The sequence below is a fragment of the Pinus tabuliformis genome, chromosome 1_2 (assembly GCF_031772625.1).
Source record: "Pinus tabuliformis cultivar Carrire ecotype Pingquan chromosome 1_2, CPIR1, whole genome shotgun sequence".
Lineage (NCBI taxonomy): Eukaryota > Viridiplantae > Streptophyta > Pinopsida > Pinales > Pinaceae > Pinus > Pinus tabuliformis.
This window is the reverse complement of record NC_142298.1, coordinates 55,871,170-55,893,114: the sequence shown is the minus strand read 5'-3', so window position 1 is coordinate 55,893,114 and position 21,945 is coordinate 55,871,170. Positions and strand designations below refer to the sequence as shown.

Sequence of the window (21,945 nt, the reverse complement as noted above, 5' to 3'; positions counted from 1 at the left end):
TCATTTAAATATCCTTGCAATTTCCTCATTCAATTGACTGTCTCTTGAGGAGAAGCATTGGTGCTTACTGTGTAAATTTGCAAGCTCTCCTTTAGGATCTCGAAGTCCTTACTCTGTCTAAAGGGCTTCTTTTGTAATCTTAATTATAAAACTAACCTTGTTGCTTGAGGGAGCCAAAATCGTTTAAAGAGGCCTCTTCTAAGGATTTGGAGCTTGTTTCATGAAGGAATTCAATCACTTTCTCTTTGTAATTCTTTCACTGTGCTGTTGTAACTTGAGGAGAAATTTGTCATTTTATGGTCTCATTTCTCCTAAGTTGCACGAAACGGGGAAACGCGGAAGCGAAACGAAACGGGGAAGCGAAACGAAACGCGACCTCCCCAAATTTTGGAAACGGGGAAACGCGAATATATATAATAATATATAATAATATATATATATATATATATATATTAAAAACATTTAAAAAATTATTAATATATATATGTGCAATCATAAAGCATTAATGATACATTTACTTAAACAACTGCCAATCTCCAAGAGAAACTCCTTGCTGAATAGTGTGATGAGAGAATGAGAGGCACTGCTCTTTTATAACTTTAGAAATGGTTTCTAGAACAGCTTAGAAACCCTAAAAAAATTTAAAAACTAATTAGAATTTTTTTTTTTTTAAAAACAAGTCATTTTTTTGGGGAAACGGGGCCCGTACGGCCTGGAAACGCGTTTCCGGCCATACGGGCACGTTTTCATTTTGGGAAACGTGCCCGTATGGCCGGAAACGCGTTTCCGTTTCGTTTCCGGCCGGAAACGGACCCCTAGGCAACGTTTCCTGCAACTTAGCATTTCTCATTGTAACTCTCCTCAAGACTCAAAAGGATTTTCTCTCTTTCAAAGGGGCCTTGTTTGTGACTTCATTAATAAAATTTCAGGCTTTCTTGTGTTGAGAAATCATAGCTAGTAGAATTAGGGTTAGATTTCTCTTTCTTGATAATTACTTGTGAATTTGGCTTCCTTTTACTACTTTGTTATATTATCTTTCATCAAGCAATAACCAAATTATGTGTGTATGAAGATCACAAAAACACAAGACACAAGATGTAGGCACTTTGTCAGGGAAAAACTCGTATCTAGGGGAAATTCCAGTCAACAATTCTTCCTTCAATAGTTTCACGAGATAATCCAAGGCTCTTGACCTAGACAAAGACTTCCTCCACACCAAATCAACCATCACTTCCTCCTTGCAAATGAGTACCCTTCAATAGCAACTTCGACCTAACAGCAGCAACTTGCAGTAACAGCTTCAACCTAGCAACTGGCAACAACAACAACTTCGACTAGACAAAGAAAAATTTCGATCTCCCTATATACTCCACTTGAGTGAGAGTTAGCTGGCCCAAAATTTTGATCTTGATGTTTTCTTCCTTCCTTCAAAATTTCGCACTCTTTTCCAACCTCTTTCTAGCTCTTCTTCAACTTTGCACTTCCCAGTTTCTTTCTTCTGGATATTGAGCTTATGAGAGAGAGAATGAATACTCCAAATGAATTCGAACTGCCTTGTATATATAACCTTCCAATGAGGTCAAATTGTCCTTCTTGAAACCATCTTGATCTCCTTGAGGCCGACATGGTGTGGAGGGGACAAATAGCATATTTGACTCAATAGTAATTCTTTTTACACGATCAAAAAGCCCAAGAAGGATCTATTTTTAATTGACAATGACTCTAATTACTTAGAAGAAATTCTAGAAATCCTCAATGGGGACTTTGACCTAAAACATGATGACCCAATCATGAAACCCATGCTCTAATAAGTCATAATAATAATAATAATAATAATATTTGCTTCATTCTTTTGATAAATACATTTCATTGTGACTCAAGTACGTTTATGAAGACCGAACCTAGTTACATATTTCAACATCTTGAGGGAGCTTGGGACCTCAATCCCATGGTATCCTACCTCCTTGTCTAGAAGGAGGCCTTCTTGCTTTTTTGTTTTCTTAAAATTTAGATCTAATTTTCCAATTGCTCTTCTTGCATTTAGTTTCATTACTAACTCTGATCTAGCTACTGAAACTTACACACCGCATTGCATATTCTAATTGCATTCTTTATCTTGCATTTTCCTAGTTGCTTTTGATCTAATTACATTGAAGTATTTCCTGCCTTGCTTCAATTGTTGTTTATGATCTAAAGTACTTTTTCTAATCACTGTTAGCAATTTCACAATTGAGAATTGACTATAATATTTACTTGTTCAATAGTCTAAACAAGCGAAGAAAACCTTAAATTCTCTATTGTATAAAGGAAAATTGGAATTTTTGCTCTAACTCGTTTAACTTTAATTGTCATTGCTTCTCTTATTTCATTGAGTAATTATGGTTGCTTCATTGGTTATTGTATAATCCAATCTTGTGTTCTAAGTGTTTATCATAATCTTTGGATTGGTATCTACTTTCCTTGAAGCAATATTGATATCATTGTATCTCATTGAAATTGTGCGTCATCATTTGCATTCTAGAGTTAGATTTTTCATCTTAAAATTTACCTCCAAGCATAAGCTTGCTTGAAAGAAAGTTAGGACCATTGGTATCTACTTTCCTTGAAGCAATATTGATATCATTGTATCTCATTGAAATTGTGCATCATCATTTGCATTCTAGAGTTAGATTTTTCATCTTAAAACTTACCTCCAAGCATAAGCTTGGTTGAAAGAAAGTTAGGACCACCTTTCGATTGTATCTTGTGAAGGATAGATCCTCTTTAGCAGTTAACATGGTGACCTTGTAGTTATCAAAGCCACAGTCTCTGCAGTGCCGTAGGCATCGGGTGGTTAGATCTCAAGGGAAGGGATCATTAACCAAGCCATAGCTTGTTTCCCCTTGCTTTCTCTCCACAACTTACTCTAGAGACTAGCCTCAAAATAGCTAGGAGAAAGGATTTATCTAGATTAGGCATTATAACTAAAATTAACCAAGATCTTGCATTCCACCTAGCTTAGTTTGTATTCATTTATCTAGCTTTATCTAACTTGGCATATTATTATTTTGTGAGCACTTTGTCTTTACTTGCAATACTACATTTTACTGCTCTTGTATTGTCATTTAATTTCCTTGCTCATTGTCCATTCATATTGTCATACTTATTTGAGCATGTCTTTTAAAGAAAAGTACAATTTTCTTTCATTCGTGCAAGTTCTATTTTTTGCTCATCTTTTAATATTGTGCCATTTCCTATACTAATACTTGTCTTGCAGCATTATTTATCTTGTGACTTGAAATATTATTATATTTTGCAAGTGTTGAATCTCTATTGAGCGTTGTTATAAGGCACTAGTTTATCATTGTTAATATAGTCATTGTCTTATTGATCTTATTGAGATTGTTTCTTAAATATTTACATTGCTCTTTAGTAATCAAACTTGCTAAATAATTTTTAATCAAGTTGCTTAGATAAATAATTGCCTTGCCCTTAGTCTCCTAGGCTTGTTGTTGCAACAAGTTTTCCCTTTCTAACTATCCTTAGGGACTACCCCCCTTAGCTTATCTAGGAGAGAGCTTAAACGAAGTGAGTAGGGATTAGGTGACCTCCCCTACTCTGAGGGTTGTGTATTAAAAATTATACCTTGTGGGGTTAGAAACTTTTCCCGCACTTAGGTGTACATCTTAGGCGACAACAAGGCTGACGCAACGGCTAAAGAGGAGGCCAAGAGGGAGAGCGAAGGGCAAGGAGGCCGAAAGGAGGAGGAGGCCCTAAAAGGGTTGCGTCCAGGCCTTAGAGGCCTTAATGGCCCACGACAAGCCCTAAAGGGTTGTCGTCCAAGCTTAAGAAGGGACGTCGAGGCCCTAGGGGCTCACGTCTAGGCCAAAAAATGGCATTAGAAGTTGACATCTAGGGCTAGAGAGGAGGCCAAGCCCTCTTTAGGCTTGTGGCTAACCTCTAGGACTAGGAAAAGGCTGACGCAAGGCCTCAAAGGGCTGACATAGGGGGCAAAGGAGGGCTGACATTGAGGCTAGAGGAGGGTGTTGGGCCTTAAGGCCCTAAAAAAATTCGAAACCCTTGCCAGAAAATCAATTTTGCTTCAGATCTTCAATTTTCTTTGCAAATTCTTCAGTCGCTGGCCCTGCAAAAATTTGTAGAGGCTAGATATTAGTAATTACCCTCAAAGGCCTAGATTTAGCTCTAATCTAGTAATTCATCTTTGATCTCATCTGCACAAATGAATTTACAAATACCCAAAACCCCAATATATACAAAAATTTAAAAAAAAAATTCAAAACCCCAAAAACCCCAGCTACAAAATAAAATATTTTTCAAATATATTATACAAATTATATTTAAAAAATATACATGTGTACAATGCTTAAATAAATTTTGAGAAATAAGTTTTTGTAAATTTTTAATAAGTGGTTAAATGTATTTTGAAAGATAAATGCCAAACCACAACCTTAGCGAAGTTAGAAAAACCATAAAAATATTTAGGATCCAAACATAGTCATCGTGTGTCCACAGTTTGTGAACTTGGAGACCAAGGGTTGGGGAATCTGCAAACACTATATATTTTCCGAAAGATAAACCGTTAGAACACATAGTGACTTGGATCACCTAAGATAAGCCCACCACTTACCAATAGAATGTTCCTATCACCTACAATGAAATAATGATTCAATAAAATTTATAAATCACAATATAGGAATGCCTATACCCAACACATACAATAAATCAGTAGATCATAGACACCATGAGCTGCACCCAAAAGTATTTATTATGATTATTCAAAACGTTCCCAGTGGGACAATAGCTTTACATCAACTTTTCAGAATTACATTAGCCAAACATCAATGACTTGAGACACAAATGATCTCTCATTTATAGATAAATCCTCCAAGTGGAAAATAACGGCTAATTGGTTTGATCCCTGTCAAAATAATCTCGATCATTGATAAATCCTTGATCAACTTTTAATCTCTGTTGTCGAAAATACTTATTTTTGAGGAATTTTCGAATTTCTCATTTAACCCATTTTTTATTTGCTCAAAAATAATTATTTTGAGTTATTTTCCTCAAAAAACTGACTTTGACTTCACCACCAAGGCCAAGGATCCAATTTTTCTTGAAATTTCCAATATTCCCTTGGTGGGGGACCTCCAAAAATTAATTCATTTAAGACCCACGAATTTTTCCATTTGGAGAATTTAATTTCTCTAGCAATTTAATTTTTTGACTCTAATTAATTAATTTTCTGGTTTAGGATTAATTAATTGACACTTAGGGGATTAATTATTTTTCCACCCTCAAATATTTTAGTCATGGTGTCTAAATATGAGGGACCATGCACAAAAATATTTTTTACATAATATTTTACAAGATGAACCCTCAAAGGGGGACACCCGTTCGTTATAGACCCTCTAATAATTACTCAATTCTGCAACACAATATGATCTAGTAGACCTAGTGACTTGTAATAAAATAATTTAGCCAATTAGCTTAAATTATTCCCAAATCACTTGTATATAAGACTAGACTAAAACACTAGGACTCAGTGAAGACTTTGACAATAAACTCCACCCTAGCTTTGGGGTGAGGCTGGAGGGAAAAACTCTGCCAATCATCCATGTTTAAAAACACAAATGAATCAGTGAGACGAAAAACCTCCTAAGATGAAATCCATCGCCAAAATAATAGGCTTACCTAGGTTGTTACATACATGCATGATCTTACTAGCATCATTTACATTACAAATTTTGCAGAATGGGTTTACAATGACATAAAATGTTGATGGCTGATGATCTTGATCCTTTGAAAAAGTATGGTTCAACGAATTCCTTGGAACTTTGACAAAATGTGTGCAACAAGTCCTTTGATCCTATTCTCATCCCTAGCCAAGTCAAGCCCCTCTCTTGTTGATCAACTCCTCACCCTTGACCTAGTTTGGGTCCACTTGGGTTCTTTGTGGTCCCACAACTTTGTAAATAAATTTCTACAATGATCACATAGAAGCCACTTCCCCTTAAGGATTCTTAAGTCTTGGACACCTATTTTCAAGGGATATTCTCCAAACCTTAGCCCTTCCAAGAGAGCCTATCACCTTGCTTCCAAAGCAAGTAATCCATCTAATTGAATCTCTCTTGTGAATAGGCTTTAGAATCACTCCTTATCTGATCACTGATCTATTCATCATTATGATTCCTCTTATACCGGGTCTCCTCCCATCGGTGAAAGTCTGTAAAGAGTAGGGAGATTTAGCTGAGGTGCAAGTGGGCTATTGCTCCATTGTTGCCACTTGACCTAGTAGTTGCTCTATAGGATCCTCTCCTACGACCCCTGCTAATTTGAACGGTAACATAGACCGAGCCCAATATTTCGGCTGAGTCCCCCCACTAATCCATGTCTAGACGTGTCCATGATAAATAACCAAGGATACCCAATTACATAATGAAAATCTATACCTTTGGGTTTGGAAGGCCCACCTTCAAACATATGATCATAACAGACAGGCGAGGGCACATAATGGCTAGCTTAGGTGGCAGAGATGGTGGCACATTGAACTATCTGGTGGCTACAAGGGGTTGTTGGCTACCGACTGAAGACAATATAGGAGAAAAATTTCTCCAATGTGTGTCACCCAAAGGTGGTGGGTAATAGGTCCTTAACAATATAATTTTTCCTGCAGTGCTTACAAAGAACAATTCTACTAGATTTTCATAGATATATTTCAATGTCTTCAAATTTGCTACATAGGGGATGAGAGAATCCTTGATTGACTTAATGAGGATCCTTTGAGCCCTTATTTCTCCTTTCATATATTTTGATAGAGCTTGAGATTGCTCTTGAGAAGGTTTGGTGATAGATCTCGTGACATATTTATTAACTTCATTTTCTATGAGGATCAAGTCTATTCTCTTCTTCCATGCAAGGTAATTCGATGACCCAACAAGTTTGTTGTTCTCCTTGCAGAAAGAAGTCATTGTAGATTGATACTTACTTGTCAAGTGAAGATGCTTCTTTTATGATGATGTCTTTCACTAGATGCCTTCTTGATGATGTTGACTTCCACTACCCCTTTGACAATTGAAGATGTGTCCTTGATGATGATTGCTTGATGATATTCTTCAAGGATGTTTGAGATGTGATCTTTTCTTGAAGGAGATTGCTTTGATTCCTTTAGGGATGGAATGTTCTTCTTGATTAATTTGAATGTAATGTAGAATGTGAAGGCTTACAAGAATACTTTTAAGTGGGTAGATTCTTTTCAGTGGAGGTGGGGTCCTTCAGGTCTTCCCCTTTCAAAGTGTTGTTCCTTCTAGTTGATATGGTCCTTGAGATGAGATGGATAGTCCTCTTTAATGCTTCTCAGTTCTCCTTGATGATCTCCTTGTGCTAGACCCTTATGTATCCTTCTTCAATAGAATGATTTTCAAGTTGCCTTTCCTTGTTGTCACATTAGCTCTGAAACTATGTTGAGAAATCTAGGGCAGCGAGATTAGGGTGATTTCTCTTACATTGATAACTGCTTGTGATGTTCTTTTACTTAACTTGTAATTAGTTTCTTCTTTGACTTGATTATTATTGTGTTCTTATCATCAAACAACTACCAAACTATGAAGATCAATGAGACAAGAGGACACAAAATGTAGGTTGCTAGCCAGGGCCAAAACCTCTCCTCTTGAGAGGAAAACTCACAAGAATTCTTTTCTTCTTATAGAATCTTCAAACGACGAATTCCAAGACCTAAGACCCTTGACAAAGACTCCTCCATGACCAAGTCAAACCAAGAACTTGCATCTCACAAAGTCAACCCCAAGTCAACCTGCTTCAAAACTTCAAATTTCGGCCTCTTCTTCAAAAATTTGGTTGTTGCTTTAGGAACACAATTTTCAGCCTCTACTGCAGAAACCCTAATTTGGCACATGTGAGAAAATATGGTGAACTATGTCTCTTTCTTCCTTCACTTGGGGAGCTGCTTCTTCCTTAGTAACTCGACTTGCAAGATGATCCTTTTGACACTTGATTTCAGCCTCCCAATGTGACTATAACTTTCAGCCTTGTTGCAATAGAATGATGCCAAAGTTTATTTGCACGTGTGAGATGAAGATATCCGAAAAAGAGACCTTAAATGTTTCACCCTTCCTCCCTTTGTTTCTCCTCTTCTTCACTGGTTATTTCTTGCCTTTCTTGTGCTTCTACAAACTTGGATGGATGATTTTTGATGAGGTCGAGTTCTTCTTTATATATAGGCTTCTCATGGAGTTTGAACAACCCTTTCGTGATAACGACTTATCTTATGTAGACCGACTTGGTCTTGGACGGGGACATTTGACTCTTTTGACTCTAAATAAATTTCTTTTACATGATACAAAGTGCCCAATGAGGTCTCTGTCTTTCATATATCACAATGACTCAATTGACTTCTTGACTCCATGACAAACACTAGAAGCACTCAATCGCTGCTTGACCTACAAATAAATTGACCTTGAGCATGAAACCCATGCTACAAAAATAATAATAATATTTTTTCTTTATTTTTACAATATACAAGAATGAAGAGTACATTTCATATTTATGAAGACCGAACCTAGTTACATACTTCAACAGATAGAGTTGTGGTAGAGTTTGGGCTATTGGTGGAGGGTTGACTTGGCACTTAGGTACATAGTTTTAAAAACCGGCCGACTTGAACCGGAAACTATTCAAACTGGCCAGTTCACTGGGCGATCGGGTCAAACTAGACAAAAAAACTCAGTTTACGGGCCTATTTCGCCAAAAAACCACAAAACCCGACACAAACCGACCGGTTTATTGCCAGGCCAGCTACAGACCCCACCTAATGCAATTTTCTGAGTTTTGATGTTGTTTTGAGGGAAATTTGGATTTGTTTCCCTCTAAAAAAAACCCGTCTAACAAAAGCATGCCTCCCCTCTCATTTGCCTCACACATAACAACCCTAGCAACATTGGCAATCAATGCCAAATGATAATGTTAAATTCTTAAAGTGAAAGTGATATTTCCTTTATTTTTCATTTTCATCCTTTTACTTAAATTTTTAACATTACGATGGAATGATCAATATGTTTGAGAGTGGTTTCGACCTCATTGGATTTCATATGGAGAAACTAGAATTTTTTCACTCAAAATTTAGCAGACTTAATGGTTTTCAGGATTTCATGGTTTGGGGGTTTGCAATGTTTCCATTTGATTCTATCATGCATGAGGGTATGAGATTGGTGTTTGATCAAGAGCATGGAGCCCTTTAAGGACCTTGATGTTGGTGGCATTGACTTTTGAACTTTGTTAGTGTTGGTGGTATTGATTGTTGAACTCCTCTATGATGGCCTTAACAATAATGTACCCTTCACTCAAAGGAAAATATTTGGTTAGGGATGCTAAGCTTTTTCTACCACATTATAAGGCTGAGGAGATCAACCCTTCGCTCAAACCAAAATCGCTAGTTAGGCATGTTAAACTTCAATTTCTATCCTATTATAAGGTTGAGCAATCCAAGTCTAAAGACTTTGAGCGAGATGATGATTTTGTATCTCTTGTTGATGATCCCATTTTTAGTAGCTCTAAATCAATGATGAGTTTCATGAGTGATCATGTCGATCCGTGATTTGTAGTTTCGATGTCTATTTTTGTTGCTACTACTAGCACTACTACTAAGGTTGCAAAGGAGTTTTAGGAGTCCTCAAACACTCAGCCAGATTATTTATGTAGCTCATGTTGATGATCCCTTGTCTAGTAGTTCTGATGACTTTGATCATGATGAGGAGTGATCAGGCTGATCACTGATATGTAGACTTGTAGTAGGCCAGTGACCCCATATAGCTTATAACATTGTGTTTGGACTCTAGAGGCCATTTAGAACCTCATTGATTATGTATTATGTTTTTTATACTTATTGCACTCGGTGCCAATTTGGTATATTCACCTTTACCTAGTATATAGATGAGCAAACTTTGCATATTTTATCTCTATTGGTTTGGAATCATGGTTTTAAATCTTAAAAATAGTTTTTTCATTAAAAATTAAGTATTTCATGCATTTTTTAAAAGACCGGTTCATTGAGATCTGACCAGTCATGGTTTGATCGGTTCCGGTTTGAAACCCGGTTTAATAGGTGGACTGGTCCGGTTTTTAAAACTATGCTTCGGTAATTGGTCTACTGGTCAGTCTATCAATGATTTGGATTTCTCTATTGTTGACAAAGATTCTATAAGGAAAGGATTGCTGGGTTTTCCCCTTGTGGGTTTTTCCCTGGCCATTGGCCTAATTTCTGGTGTCTCTTATCTTTTGTGCACTGTAATTTCTATTTTTCTTGAACTTGAATGGTTAAATTGTTGAAGTATAATTGTTTGATTAAGAATAAAGAAAAGCTAAAAGAACAATAACACCTTCACAAGTAATTATCAAGATCAGAAATTCAACCTTGCAATCGAATTTCAACAAAGGATTTCCATTTAATTCCCCAAGATGGCTGCAGAAGGTTTCAGAACCTAATTGTCCAAATTGGGTCCTGCCGATAAAACTGCTCTTCTAAGCCGATTCCTCCAGTTTTTCCAATCCGAAAACCGCGAGATGGATGACAAATAATATATTGATCCAATTTGGATTAATATTTGTTGGTTGTTCATTCATTTTCTGAAGGATATCATGCTGTTGTTGTGGAGTTTATGGTTACATGATACACTAATGGTTGATTACCTATTCTTGAAATTGTATCTGTCACGAGCATAATAGCAAGGAGACAAGTCTCTTGAGATCAAGCACATATCATGGAGATAGGAGATGTCTTAGGTTCTTGGAGATGTCACAGGAGACATGAGAAAGATGTCCTGAAAGACTCTAGACATTGCCTATCATATCCCAATGTCCTGGTAATAATGCGTGCTCAATTCAAAAGCCACACAAGTAAGTCCTTCCAATAAATGAAAAGCAGGTTCTGATTTCATTGCTTCTTTGGTTACCAGTCATGGAACTATGCATAAGCATGTGGATGACATTTTTAATTTTGCTTTTTTGATAATGAACATCTGAGTTCAGATTAAAAGTTGAGCACTATCTGCAGTCGTGATTTCAGTGAGAGATATTTCAAACTGGTTATGTTTACTTGCATATGAATAATTAAATAAATGTTAAATACTTTGTACATTCAATATTTTCACAAATTACAACTTACATTGTATTCAATACATCCATATTTACTCATGGGAAGTTTTCAAGAGTGGTGTTTCCAAAGAAAATTCCGCTCAGCTTTGTAAACTATAAATCATATTTTGGTCCTATCCTAGGGATCACAACATTTTATAACGAAATCTCATATAGCCTGCACACACAATTGGCTTGTAAGCTACTCAATTAAAGGAAATCAGGATGCTAATAAGAGTAGCGTACTTGTTTTTACAAAAAGAAGAAAGATACCTGAAAATGATCGCCAAAAGGAATGTCTTGAAGGGTTAAATTCTCTGAAAGAACACATTCTTGTGCATCATCAGAAAAATTCCTCTGCTGAATGCACATAACACGGCTGCCAAATTGACAAAGGCAATGGTTAAGTTTGTAAAATTGCTGGCGTTGTTCCAATATTGGGCAATCATTTACTTTCTCCCAAGGAGTTGCTGTATAGTTCACGTAACCCATCTTGTCCATTATCTTCTCTTCAAGTTTTTCTTTATCATACAGGAAAATTAATGATTCAACCTGGAATAATGGATGAAAAAGTTATGATCCTGTTTACAAAAGAAAGATACGACTTTGGAAGTAGCACAAGTGTTTGAATAACAATTCCTACTGCTGAGAAATGCAAAATTATGTTTTAGTACAAAGTTACAATTTTGATGAAATTAACGAGAGAAACTCCAACCACCTTTCACTAATAGCCTGTTACATCTATTCTTACAGTAAATGGAAGATTTGTTGAGTACACTTCTGACATACTCGCCTCCTCGAAACCTGAAAAGGCTTCTCTATCATCAGACTGTTCCGTTCCTGTTACATAATCTGTATCTCCAGCGTCTACATTTGCAACAACCTCCATCCGTTGTTCTAGGCTGAGCATACGATTTCTCCATAGAGTTACCACTGTCCTGTAGTCAAAGTGCATGTTTACATTGATCATGAAGTGCAAGTTCTCCTAGATAAAGGAAACAGGAACAAAGACATGCCATCATCACCAAAGCATACCTGAACTAGATTGGTATTATTTGCAAAAGACAGGATTGCCACCAATTACATGATTGGGAGAAGCATGCACGTACATCTCAATGAATGAGGAATTTAGATTTCAAATTGATGAGAACCTTTGCATTTGGAATCTAAAATACAGAATTTATTATAGAGATGGATTGATCTCGAGAATCAGGTAATGGTATCAGTATCAGTATATATTAAATCTTGTACAAGTTTTCCAGGAAAAATGGACAACAAAACAAATAGAGGAAGTTCGAGAGTTGAAAAGAAAATCACATTGAGTGAGAATCGAGAAGAGATTGTGCACATCATATCTTAATCTGGACAGGAAATAGATATGATGCTTGGATAATGATTACAAAGATAGGTCATTTCTCAGCAGCATTATTGAAACTAAAAACAATTTAAAACAGGGGCTTCGTTATTAATTAAAGACTGTTTTACACACAGGTGGCAACCACACACAATAACACCTATAATTTTACTATACCAATTCCAAATTAGGCACATAGGAAAATGCCATATAAGTAATCAATACATATTTATACAATACAATAAAGTAAGCATGTGTTACATATATTAATGCCTGCGCTTTTAACCCCATAGAATTTTAGAAAATTATGCTGGAAGAATACTTCGTCCAACTTGAAAGTTTTTACCAATTGGTCTTCCTTCACCATACAACCACAAATTTTTGTACACAAAAGACAACAGAAGTTAGCATGCTCTACAACCTACTCAAACTCTAAAAGAAAAATTGTCAATGTATTCTTTATCATGTAATCCTTGAGTGACAGAAAAAAGCATGCTCAACACCCATCCTCCGATGTGGAAAAAATCACACACATGGTCAATGCCTGGTGACGTTCTTCCCATATTATCTGATGAACCCTATTCCCCAAGTTCCTAGTGGAATAGTTTGACTGTGCACTATACTTTCATTATACATCTTTGCACCTTTTAATTTGGTGTTCGCCTATCTCATTGTAAATAATTCATCTGACTTGGTCAAAGATGATAAGACACCTAAATATGTATATCTTAATTGTAGCACTAGGAGATGTGGTCAAAGATGCTCGTTCTCCACCAAGATTTTATTTCTATAGATATTAACTAATACAATATAGAGTGTGTTGCACCTCATATTGTATGGGGTTTTGCATTGTGATTTTATCAAACTAATGGGTTTTGGCAGCTGTTACCCCTGGCGCTTTTGGATGGATATGGTGTTTCAAACCTTCATGGAGCCTCTTTGGGAGTGTATTATTTGATGGAAATCTTTAGTGGAGGATTTTTACTTCTCTATGGTGAATGATCATGGTTAATGGTCATCTTATGGTTTGCTGCTACTTTCATGTCTTTGCTTAATGGATCACTCTCTTGATATATGGGTGCTTGCTACTTCATGTGTCACTTTTCCTATTATGATGATTGTGATGCTTCTTTCTTTTATCCCATGATTAGCCATAGGAGCAAGAGGTGTGATATTGATCTGATGATATGCTGGTTGCATTGATTATATGACTATACGTAGGTCATGCGTTGTATGCTAGCATAGGTTAGGATAGTTGCATTTCAAATTATGTGAGCATTATAATATTCTGCATTCTCATATTATGTTTCATAGTAGAGTATATTGCATTTAGCACAGATTTTATTTTATGTATGGATTTATATCATCATATAAAACATGGGTGATACCCTACACCCAATGCACATGCTCCCAACCAAGTTGATTTGGATGTGTAGGTTATAGGTCTGTGAGCCCAGGGATTGTTGGAGTTCTCATGAACTCTCGGTTCGAGCTATGGATCATGCGCTCTACGGTGAGCTCATGTCCCCGAGTTGGAGCCATATGTTACCCACCAAAATGGGTAACCCCATAGGAGTAAAAGTGTTTCCTACAGTTGACAGCCAGCTAGTCAGCCAAATAGCCAACAACCCCTTCCAGCCACCATTAGATGATGACATGCCATGTGCCTCCACCACTTGTATTAGCCATGTGCTTCTTATCCATCCGACATTAGCACTTGGATGAAGGTGGGCTACCACTTAGAAGGTACTTCGATCATTTTGCAATCGGGTGCTTGCACTTGTTTGTTTTTGGCAATTAGTATGGATAATGGGGAGATTCAGAATATTGACAAAGCTTGACCGTATCCTTGTTTTCTCACTTTACCAAGGGGGTTAATCTTTGACCCTAGTCTAGTGGGACCTCCCTTAAGGCCTTTTGGGTTAGAGGAGGGGCACTACCTGGAAAGCCATGATTGAAATAGTGTGTTCCATCTTGCCCTTATCATACTTAACACCTTCCATCCCACATTACAAGCCCTATTTCTCACCTCCATTCTTCGGGTACAACTTGTCATTGGGTCTTGGGGATTTGGCACTCACACATTTACATACCTTAAGCAAGGCTTGAAAACTTTGCCCTGAGAGGTTGATGCAACTAAAAGAAAAAGAAAGATCATGTCATGGCCACAATCAAACAAAAGAAGGAAAAATCAAAGGATTTGTGTATCATCAGAGTTCAGAGCTCACCAAAGCTTCTAAGCTCTATCTTCTTCTTTTCATCTTCTTCTATATTGTACTCAGATTCCAAAAGCCCTATGGTGATGATGTAAAGTGATGCTAATAAGATGAATTGAGTCATGTAACAAGCCTAGATAACTTGGGACATTGTCATCAAGTGAGTTTACTCTGAAGAGTTTATTTTACTTGGTTAATTATTGGTACATTTTCAGTACTTAATAATTAATTGAGTTTTTTCTTCTAAGTTATAACCCTAAAGTCAGAGTGTGGCTTCATGACAAGGCCTTGGGTGAGTCTTAGTGTCCAAATTCATTGTATATTACCATACTAGACCACTCGTAAAATTTTCGGAATTTGATTAGGTCTAGGGGTCAGTTTTTTAATTTTAAAAACTTTCCGCAGGATGGAAATTTTAATAAATTATGATTGTAAATTGTAAGAAGTGATGTATAGAAAAGTTGTATGGGATATAAGTGCTCAAAATTACACCTATACACCTCAAATTTCTACTAAAACACACTTTGATGGGTAAAAAATAAGTTATGGACCCTCAAAACCCACCCTTTCCTAAGTTTATTGGAAAATGTGGCAACAAATTAGCCCATAAATAAATTAAATGGAGAAAAATAAGAGAACACCATGTGACAAAATGACATGGAAATGACTTGGCAGCCAAATGGTGAATAGGCACACGACATCATCAAGAGATTGAGAACATGGGGAAATCGAGTTCCTTGCTACACTTGTAGAGTTCGATTTAGTGACTTGGAAAATCGAAATTTATGGAAGATATTGCAACGTTGGAGAATATTGGGTGAATATTTGATTTGATATTTTAGTGGAGTCTCCTCTCCACTTCAAACTCTACTAGCTCTCACACATGGCAACTACACTTCACCTCTAGCACCACGCAACATCTAGAACAGGCCCACGCATTCCTTGATTGGTAGCTCTAGGCATGGGAAGGTTAAGATGTGTCAGCTTTTGGTTTAGTGGTAGAGATTACATGAGAGGTGGCTCCCTTTAGTTCACACTTGGCATCAACCTACCTCACACAGAGAGAACTCACATTTCTTGATGGGAGATATGCTGCCACACTTAAGGAATTCGATTGGTTAGACTTCACATGTGTCATGGTTACTCTACACTTGGGGTTCGATTTGTTCTTCTTGGGATCTTCTCCAATCACACTTGTCACATGGTGTCTCTCTTGGGATTTTCTCCCATTTCTCTATTTAAAGGAGTTTTGGGCTCTCACTTTGTAATCTTGATACGAGCTCTTGTGCTTGTGGAAGCTCTCCTAATGTGTATTTTGCAATATCATTAAAAGAGTTTGGGGTTACATTTGAGGTGTTGTTCTCATCGTGTATGGTAATATCTTGATCATTTGCTTTCATTTGTCTACTCATTTCATTATGCTATTATTTTCATTATACTTTTCAAGTTGTGTTGATGTATAGATATCTTACATTGGCATAATGTTTATTTACTGGCTCTAAATAGAGAATGCTTTAGTTGATGTCCCATATATCTCTAAAATTTTCTCATCATTTGTTAAAATTGGCAACTAGGGCCAAACACCACATCGGTCATCTTATTTATGACAGCTGATATTTTTCTTGGATTCCTCTCTCCGAGAGGTGTAGGATTGATCTAAAGATCATCTGATTCTGACATGTACATATAAAGATATGAATTTATTTATATTATGGACAAATTGTCAAGGTCGGCCAACAAGCAAAACAGGCATTCAAATCCCCAACTCATCCTCAAAGTTGCATATAAAAGGAGGAGACCTCAAGTCATTTTTACCATCATCTCATCTTACATCTCTTTGTCTCATCTTGTGATTGGGTACGCATATCTGGGCAGATTTCTCTCACACGTGCGAAGGAAGAAGGACAAATTTCTATTTGACTGCATTGACCAACGTTGACCGAGCTGCAAGGAGACTTTTTGACTGCATTGACTTGTTTTGACTTCGGTTTGGGTAAGGTACCTCTATCTTAGTAGGCCATAGATCCGGGCACTAAAATCGAGGCAATCTGACCTCTCCTTTTACCAGCATTGACTATCCTAGGGTTGGTTGTAGAGTTGACTTTCTTTGACCACTTTTGACTGGACTTTTTAAGATTGTTTTGCACTGATTAGACTTGCTATTAGAGACCGAATTTGAAAGGGTTTGACCGAGCTGAATAGAGGAAGAATTTTGCCCTGTTTGACCAGCATTGACTTTTTTGGTTAGGGCTTTTTGTTGTTGTCATAAATGATCAGATTTGTAAATTGTTCTATCTCTCTCTACTGAACTATTGAAGAATATAAGAAGAATTGATCAAGGGTTTCCCCACATTGGGGTTTGTCCCTGGCTGGTGCTACATCTTGTCTCCTTTTGTCTTGGCTTGTCTTCTATTGTTTATGTTTATGTTCTATCTACATTTTACTATCATGTTGATGTGATTGCTAAACTGGATATTGATATTGGGCTAATAAAGAAATTGAAGTAAAATTACTCTTAAGCATATAACATACCATTGTTACCTAGAATTAACATGGTATCAGAGTTGAGGTGAAGACAAAGCCCAAGCAAGAGTAAAAGAGCAATCACCAAAGACAGTTGGACAAGGACAAAAGGCTCAATGGGTTCCTCATCCCACTTCCCGGCTAAAGACAAGCTCCATGAATAATCTGACTATCATGGATGGAAGATGTCTCTTGATTTGACCTTGGAAGAACAACAAGTGTTGGATTATGTGAAGGGTAAAATCCCTGAGCCTCCTTCAAATGCACTAGCTGCTGCGAAGACCAAGTACAATAGGGCTGAAGTCAAAGCAAAGTAGATTATCAGAGATTCCATTGACAAGCTTCTGGTGGCCTACATCTCCGAATTGAAGACCTCCAAGGAGATCTACAACAGGTTGGTCAACATGTTCAAGGTTAGTGATGTTAATCAAATTTTATTTCTCAAAAATAAGTTAAAGGATATTAAGAAGGGCAAGGACGAAGATATTCAATCCTACTTATTAAGGATCACTGGGATCAAGAATGATCTATTCTCGATTGGCGAGATCATTCCTGACAGGGAACTTACTATCACTACCCTTGGAGGACTCCCCCCGAGTGGTATATATTTAGAACCACTATTCTCAGTGATGATCGAATTCCAGGGTTTGAAGAATTGATGTCGAGATGCATTCAAGAAAAAACAAGAAGGGTGGAGCAAGAAATGCGTTCTAATAAAAGAAACCCCACTGCTTTCTCCTCTCATGCCAAAAGGAGAAATACTGCAGGGTCCAAAGGCCATTTCAATGGAAAGCCTGGATCTAAGAAGGGTAGGTGCTTTGTTTGCAATAAGTTTGGCCACTATGCAAAGGAGAGTCCAAATAGAAGGGACACATCACATAATGATGATCACAATCATTCTAGGGGAAACTTCAACCACAACGATCAAAGGAATGGCAGGTACAATGGCAAAGGAAAAGGGAATGTGGGACACCAAGGAAATGGTCGACCCTCCAAGAAAGCAAAGAACTCTATGTATGAAGAATCAAATGTTGTTAACAATAAGCAAAAGGAGTACTATCTTATATCGGCCCTCTCCACTACCTCTCCACCAGACACTTTGGGGAATTGGCTAATTGATAGTGGTGCCTCAAGGCACTTCACCGAATACAAGGAAGCTCTCTCTAATCTGATAGAGAAGGAGACAAACTTGGAGATTATCCTTGGAGATGATGCCACCTATCCCGTGAAGGGAGTAGGGAATGTTACCCTTCAATTGAATCAAGGTAACACTATTCATTTACAAGAAGTTCTATATGTACTTGATCTCAAGAAGAACTTGGTGTCCATTTCGGCAATGGAAGACAAAGGATACAAGGTGGCATTCATCGATGGAAAGGTACGTGTTTGGAAAAGGAATTTTAAAGATGCTTTTACTCTTGGGTTCAGGGTTGACACTTTGTATCAAGTTGGAGGAAGTCCATTGGGAGCCATGTCTTGCAACACATCTCTACAATCTGAACTATGGCACTGGAGGTTTTCCCATCTTCATTATAAGGCTCTACCCGATGTGAGATAGACGGTGACAGGTGTGCTCGAGTTCAAAGTAGAGCATGAAGATGTATGTTCGGGTTGTGCCGAAGGAAAACTTACAAGGGGACCATTCCCCTCAAGTAATAGCAAGACCACAGATATATTGCAATTGATCCACTCTAACATATCTGGTATGATGCCCGTAAACTCTTTGGGAGGATAATTATATTATCTCACCTTTACGGATGTCTATTTTCGTAAGACTTGGATCTACTTCTTGAAAAAAAAGGATGAAGTGTTCACCTGGTTCCGTCAATTCAAAGCCTTGATCGAAAACCAATCCGAGAAGAAAATCAAGATATTGAGGACTGATAATGGGACTGAGTACGAATCCAATGAATTCCATGATTATTACAGAGAAGCTGGCATTAAGAGGGAGACTACAACACCATACACTCTCGAGCAGAATGGTGTAGCTGAAAGGAAGAATTGTACTATTCTAGAAGTTGTTCATGCCATGTTTCATGATCAAGGGCTTCCGAAGTTCCTATGGGCTGAAGTTGCTAATACCGTCGTGTATGTTCAAAACCGATGCCATCATCAAGCATTGGACTCTAAGACTCCCGAAGAAGTGTTCACTGGTAAGAAACCCGATGTCTCTCATTTTAGAATTTTTGGATATCTTGTATATTTTCATGTGCCAAAAGAGAAAAGAAGCAAATTGAGTGCATTAGGGAAGACAGGAATCTTTGTGGGCTATAGCGAAAATTCTAAGGGTTATAGAATTTATGTGGCTGGTCAAAGGGAAGTTAAGATAAGTCATGATGTCACCTTTGACAAAAATATGGCCCTCAACAAGATCAACAACCTTCATATCCCAAGGAAGGACAAAGAAGCTGACACTGGAAAATAGGGTGCAAAAGAAGATGAAACAACGTTGAATGTTGATGAACCTATGGATCCTATTGATCCTCCTCCTCAAGAGTCCTCCTCCTCCAAAAGGAGACCCTCATGGGTTAGGGAGACTCTCGAAGATGTCGAGAGACATATTGCACCAAGGGGGACTTTTTGTGAAAGCAAGAAGCCGAACAGGTATCAAAGATACTTGACCGTCATGAGCACTATCATTCAAAATGAGCCCTCATCATTTGAAGAATCCATGAAGCAACAAGTATGGAAAGATGTTATGAATGAAGAATACGAGTCAATTATGAAGAATGATGTCTAGGATGTGGTTCCTAGACCCCAGTTTAAATCGGTTGTCACCTCTAAGTGGCTCTACAAAATCAAGCATGGAGTCGATGGCAGTGCAGAAAAGTTCAAGGCTCGCTTTGTTACTTGAGGCTTCTCTCAAAAGGAAGGTGTAGATTACGATGAGATATTTGCACCTGTTGCCCGATACACCACCATTTGCTCGATCATAGCTCTTGCTGTCTTGCAAGGATGGAACTTACATCAAATGGATGTCAAGACCGCTTTCTTGCATGGTTTTATCAAAGAGGAAGTCTATGTGGAACAACCCAAGGGGTTTGAGGTTCATGATCGGGAATCTCATGTATGCAGGTTGAAGAAAGCTCTCTGTGGCTTGAAGCAAGCACCCCAGGCTTGGTATGAGAGGATTGATAGCTACCTAATGAAGCTAAGATTCACTAAAAGTGAAGCCGATCTGAACCTTTACTTTAAGGTTGAAAATGGTAAACCTCTCATACTGGTACTTTCTGTGGACGACATCTCTCTAACAGGTGCAAACTCTCTCATTCACAAATGTAAGAGGGAGTTGGCTTTTGAATTTGAGATGGAGGACCTAGAACTGATGCGCTGCTTCCTAGGGTTGGAGGTTTGGGAAAATCCAGAAGAAATTTTCCTATTACAAGGAAAATATGTTGTGAAGATATTGGAAAGATTTGGGATGGTGGATTGCAAGCCTGTGACTACCCTGATGGAACTTAACTTTAAAAAGTTATGTGATAGTGCTGCCGAACCTGAATTGGGAAATGCTTCTAAGTATCGTCAACTCATATGAGCACTGATGTTCTTGGTGAACTCCCATCCAGACATATGTTTTGCAGTTAACACATAGGGCCAATATATGGTTGAGCCTCATCATATACATTGGGTTGGTGCCATGAATCTTCTGAGATATCTTTGGGGCACAATCACTCATGGAATGAAATACACTGCCCGAGATGTGAGGCTGCATGGTTAATTTGATGCTAATTGGGCTGGCAGTGTGGTGGATCGCAAGAGCACTTCTGGATGTTGTTTTCCTTTGGGTTTTGCTTCGATATCCTGGATGAGCAGGGAACATAAATTGGTTGCCTTGAGCACAACTGAGGAAGAATACATAGTTGCTAGTATGGCCTCCTGTGAAGATATCTGGTTGAGGAAGCTCTTTAGTGAGTTGTTTGGACATGTGCTAGATACCACCATGATTCTCTGTGACAACCAGAATGGGATCCGATTATCAGAGAATCCCGTGTTTTATGATCGCTCCAAGCATATAGATATGAGGTACCACTTTATCCGGGATATGGTACAACGAGGAGCAATAAGGCTCCATCACATTGGGACTAATGAGCAGGTCTCCGATATTCTGACAAAGCCCCTAGGGAAGGTCAATTTCTTGACCTTCCAAGAACGACTTGGAGTCATGGAGAGTCCCTCTTATGAGGGTCCTGTATGATATGGACATTGAACTTTGGGTGCTCTGGGGGGCTTGGGGTCCTTCTTGGAGCGATGAGCAATCATAGGGTGAGTGGTTCAGCCTTCCCCTGTGATACCCCTGGCGACATGTAGGCAGGATGAGTGGTTCATCCTTCTCCTGCTGAGACATCCTACCCATGTAGTCTGGGACTCATGGGAAGTACCTCTCATCTGGCCAATGAGTAGAGAAATGAGGATAGGGACCATAGTACTACTGATGGATGCATCGTGTACTACCGTACTCCCTATGCTAGGATGACCGATATTGATCGGGGATCAATTGGAACTAACTTCGGGTCAGTAAGAGTGGTATGAGACTCTCTTTTGATTGGAACGATTGATGAAGAAGTATATATTGAACAACCGGAAGGCTTTGAGATAAATAGCAAAGATACTCATGTTTGCAGATTAAAGAAAGCTCTATATGGCTTGAAGCAAGCTCCTAGGGCTTGGTATGCAAGGATGGATGCATATATTTTAAGGATTGGGTTT

At 38.0% G+C, this 21,945-nt stretch overlaps 1 protein-coding gene across 4 annotated transcripts in view; it reads right to left on the bottom strand.

The window, feature by feature from the left end:
• The window catches only part of LOC149204404 (C2 and GRAM domain-containing protein At1g03370-like), a 477,851-nt gene that overhangs the window by 118,079 nt on the left and 337,827 nt on the right, over positions 1 to 21,945 (bottom strand). For 2 of the 4 annotated variants that reach the window (XM_089394703.1, XM_089394702.1), the window contains exons 7-8: positions 11,897 to 12,083; positions 11,419 to 11,697 (exon numbers count right to left, since the gene is read on the bottom strand). In XM_089394703.1, the coding sequence (XP_089250829.1) occupies positions 11,419 to 11,697; positions 11,897 to 12,083 (466 nt within the window). Of the gene's footprint in view, positions 1 to 11,418; positions 11,698 to 11,896; positions 12,084 to 21,945 lie in introns of those variants that run through there. The other 2 variants (XM_089394704.1, XM_089394705.1) reach the window with 2 other exon arrangements.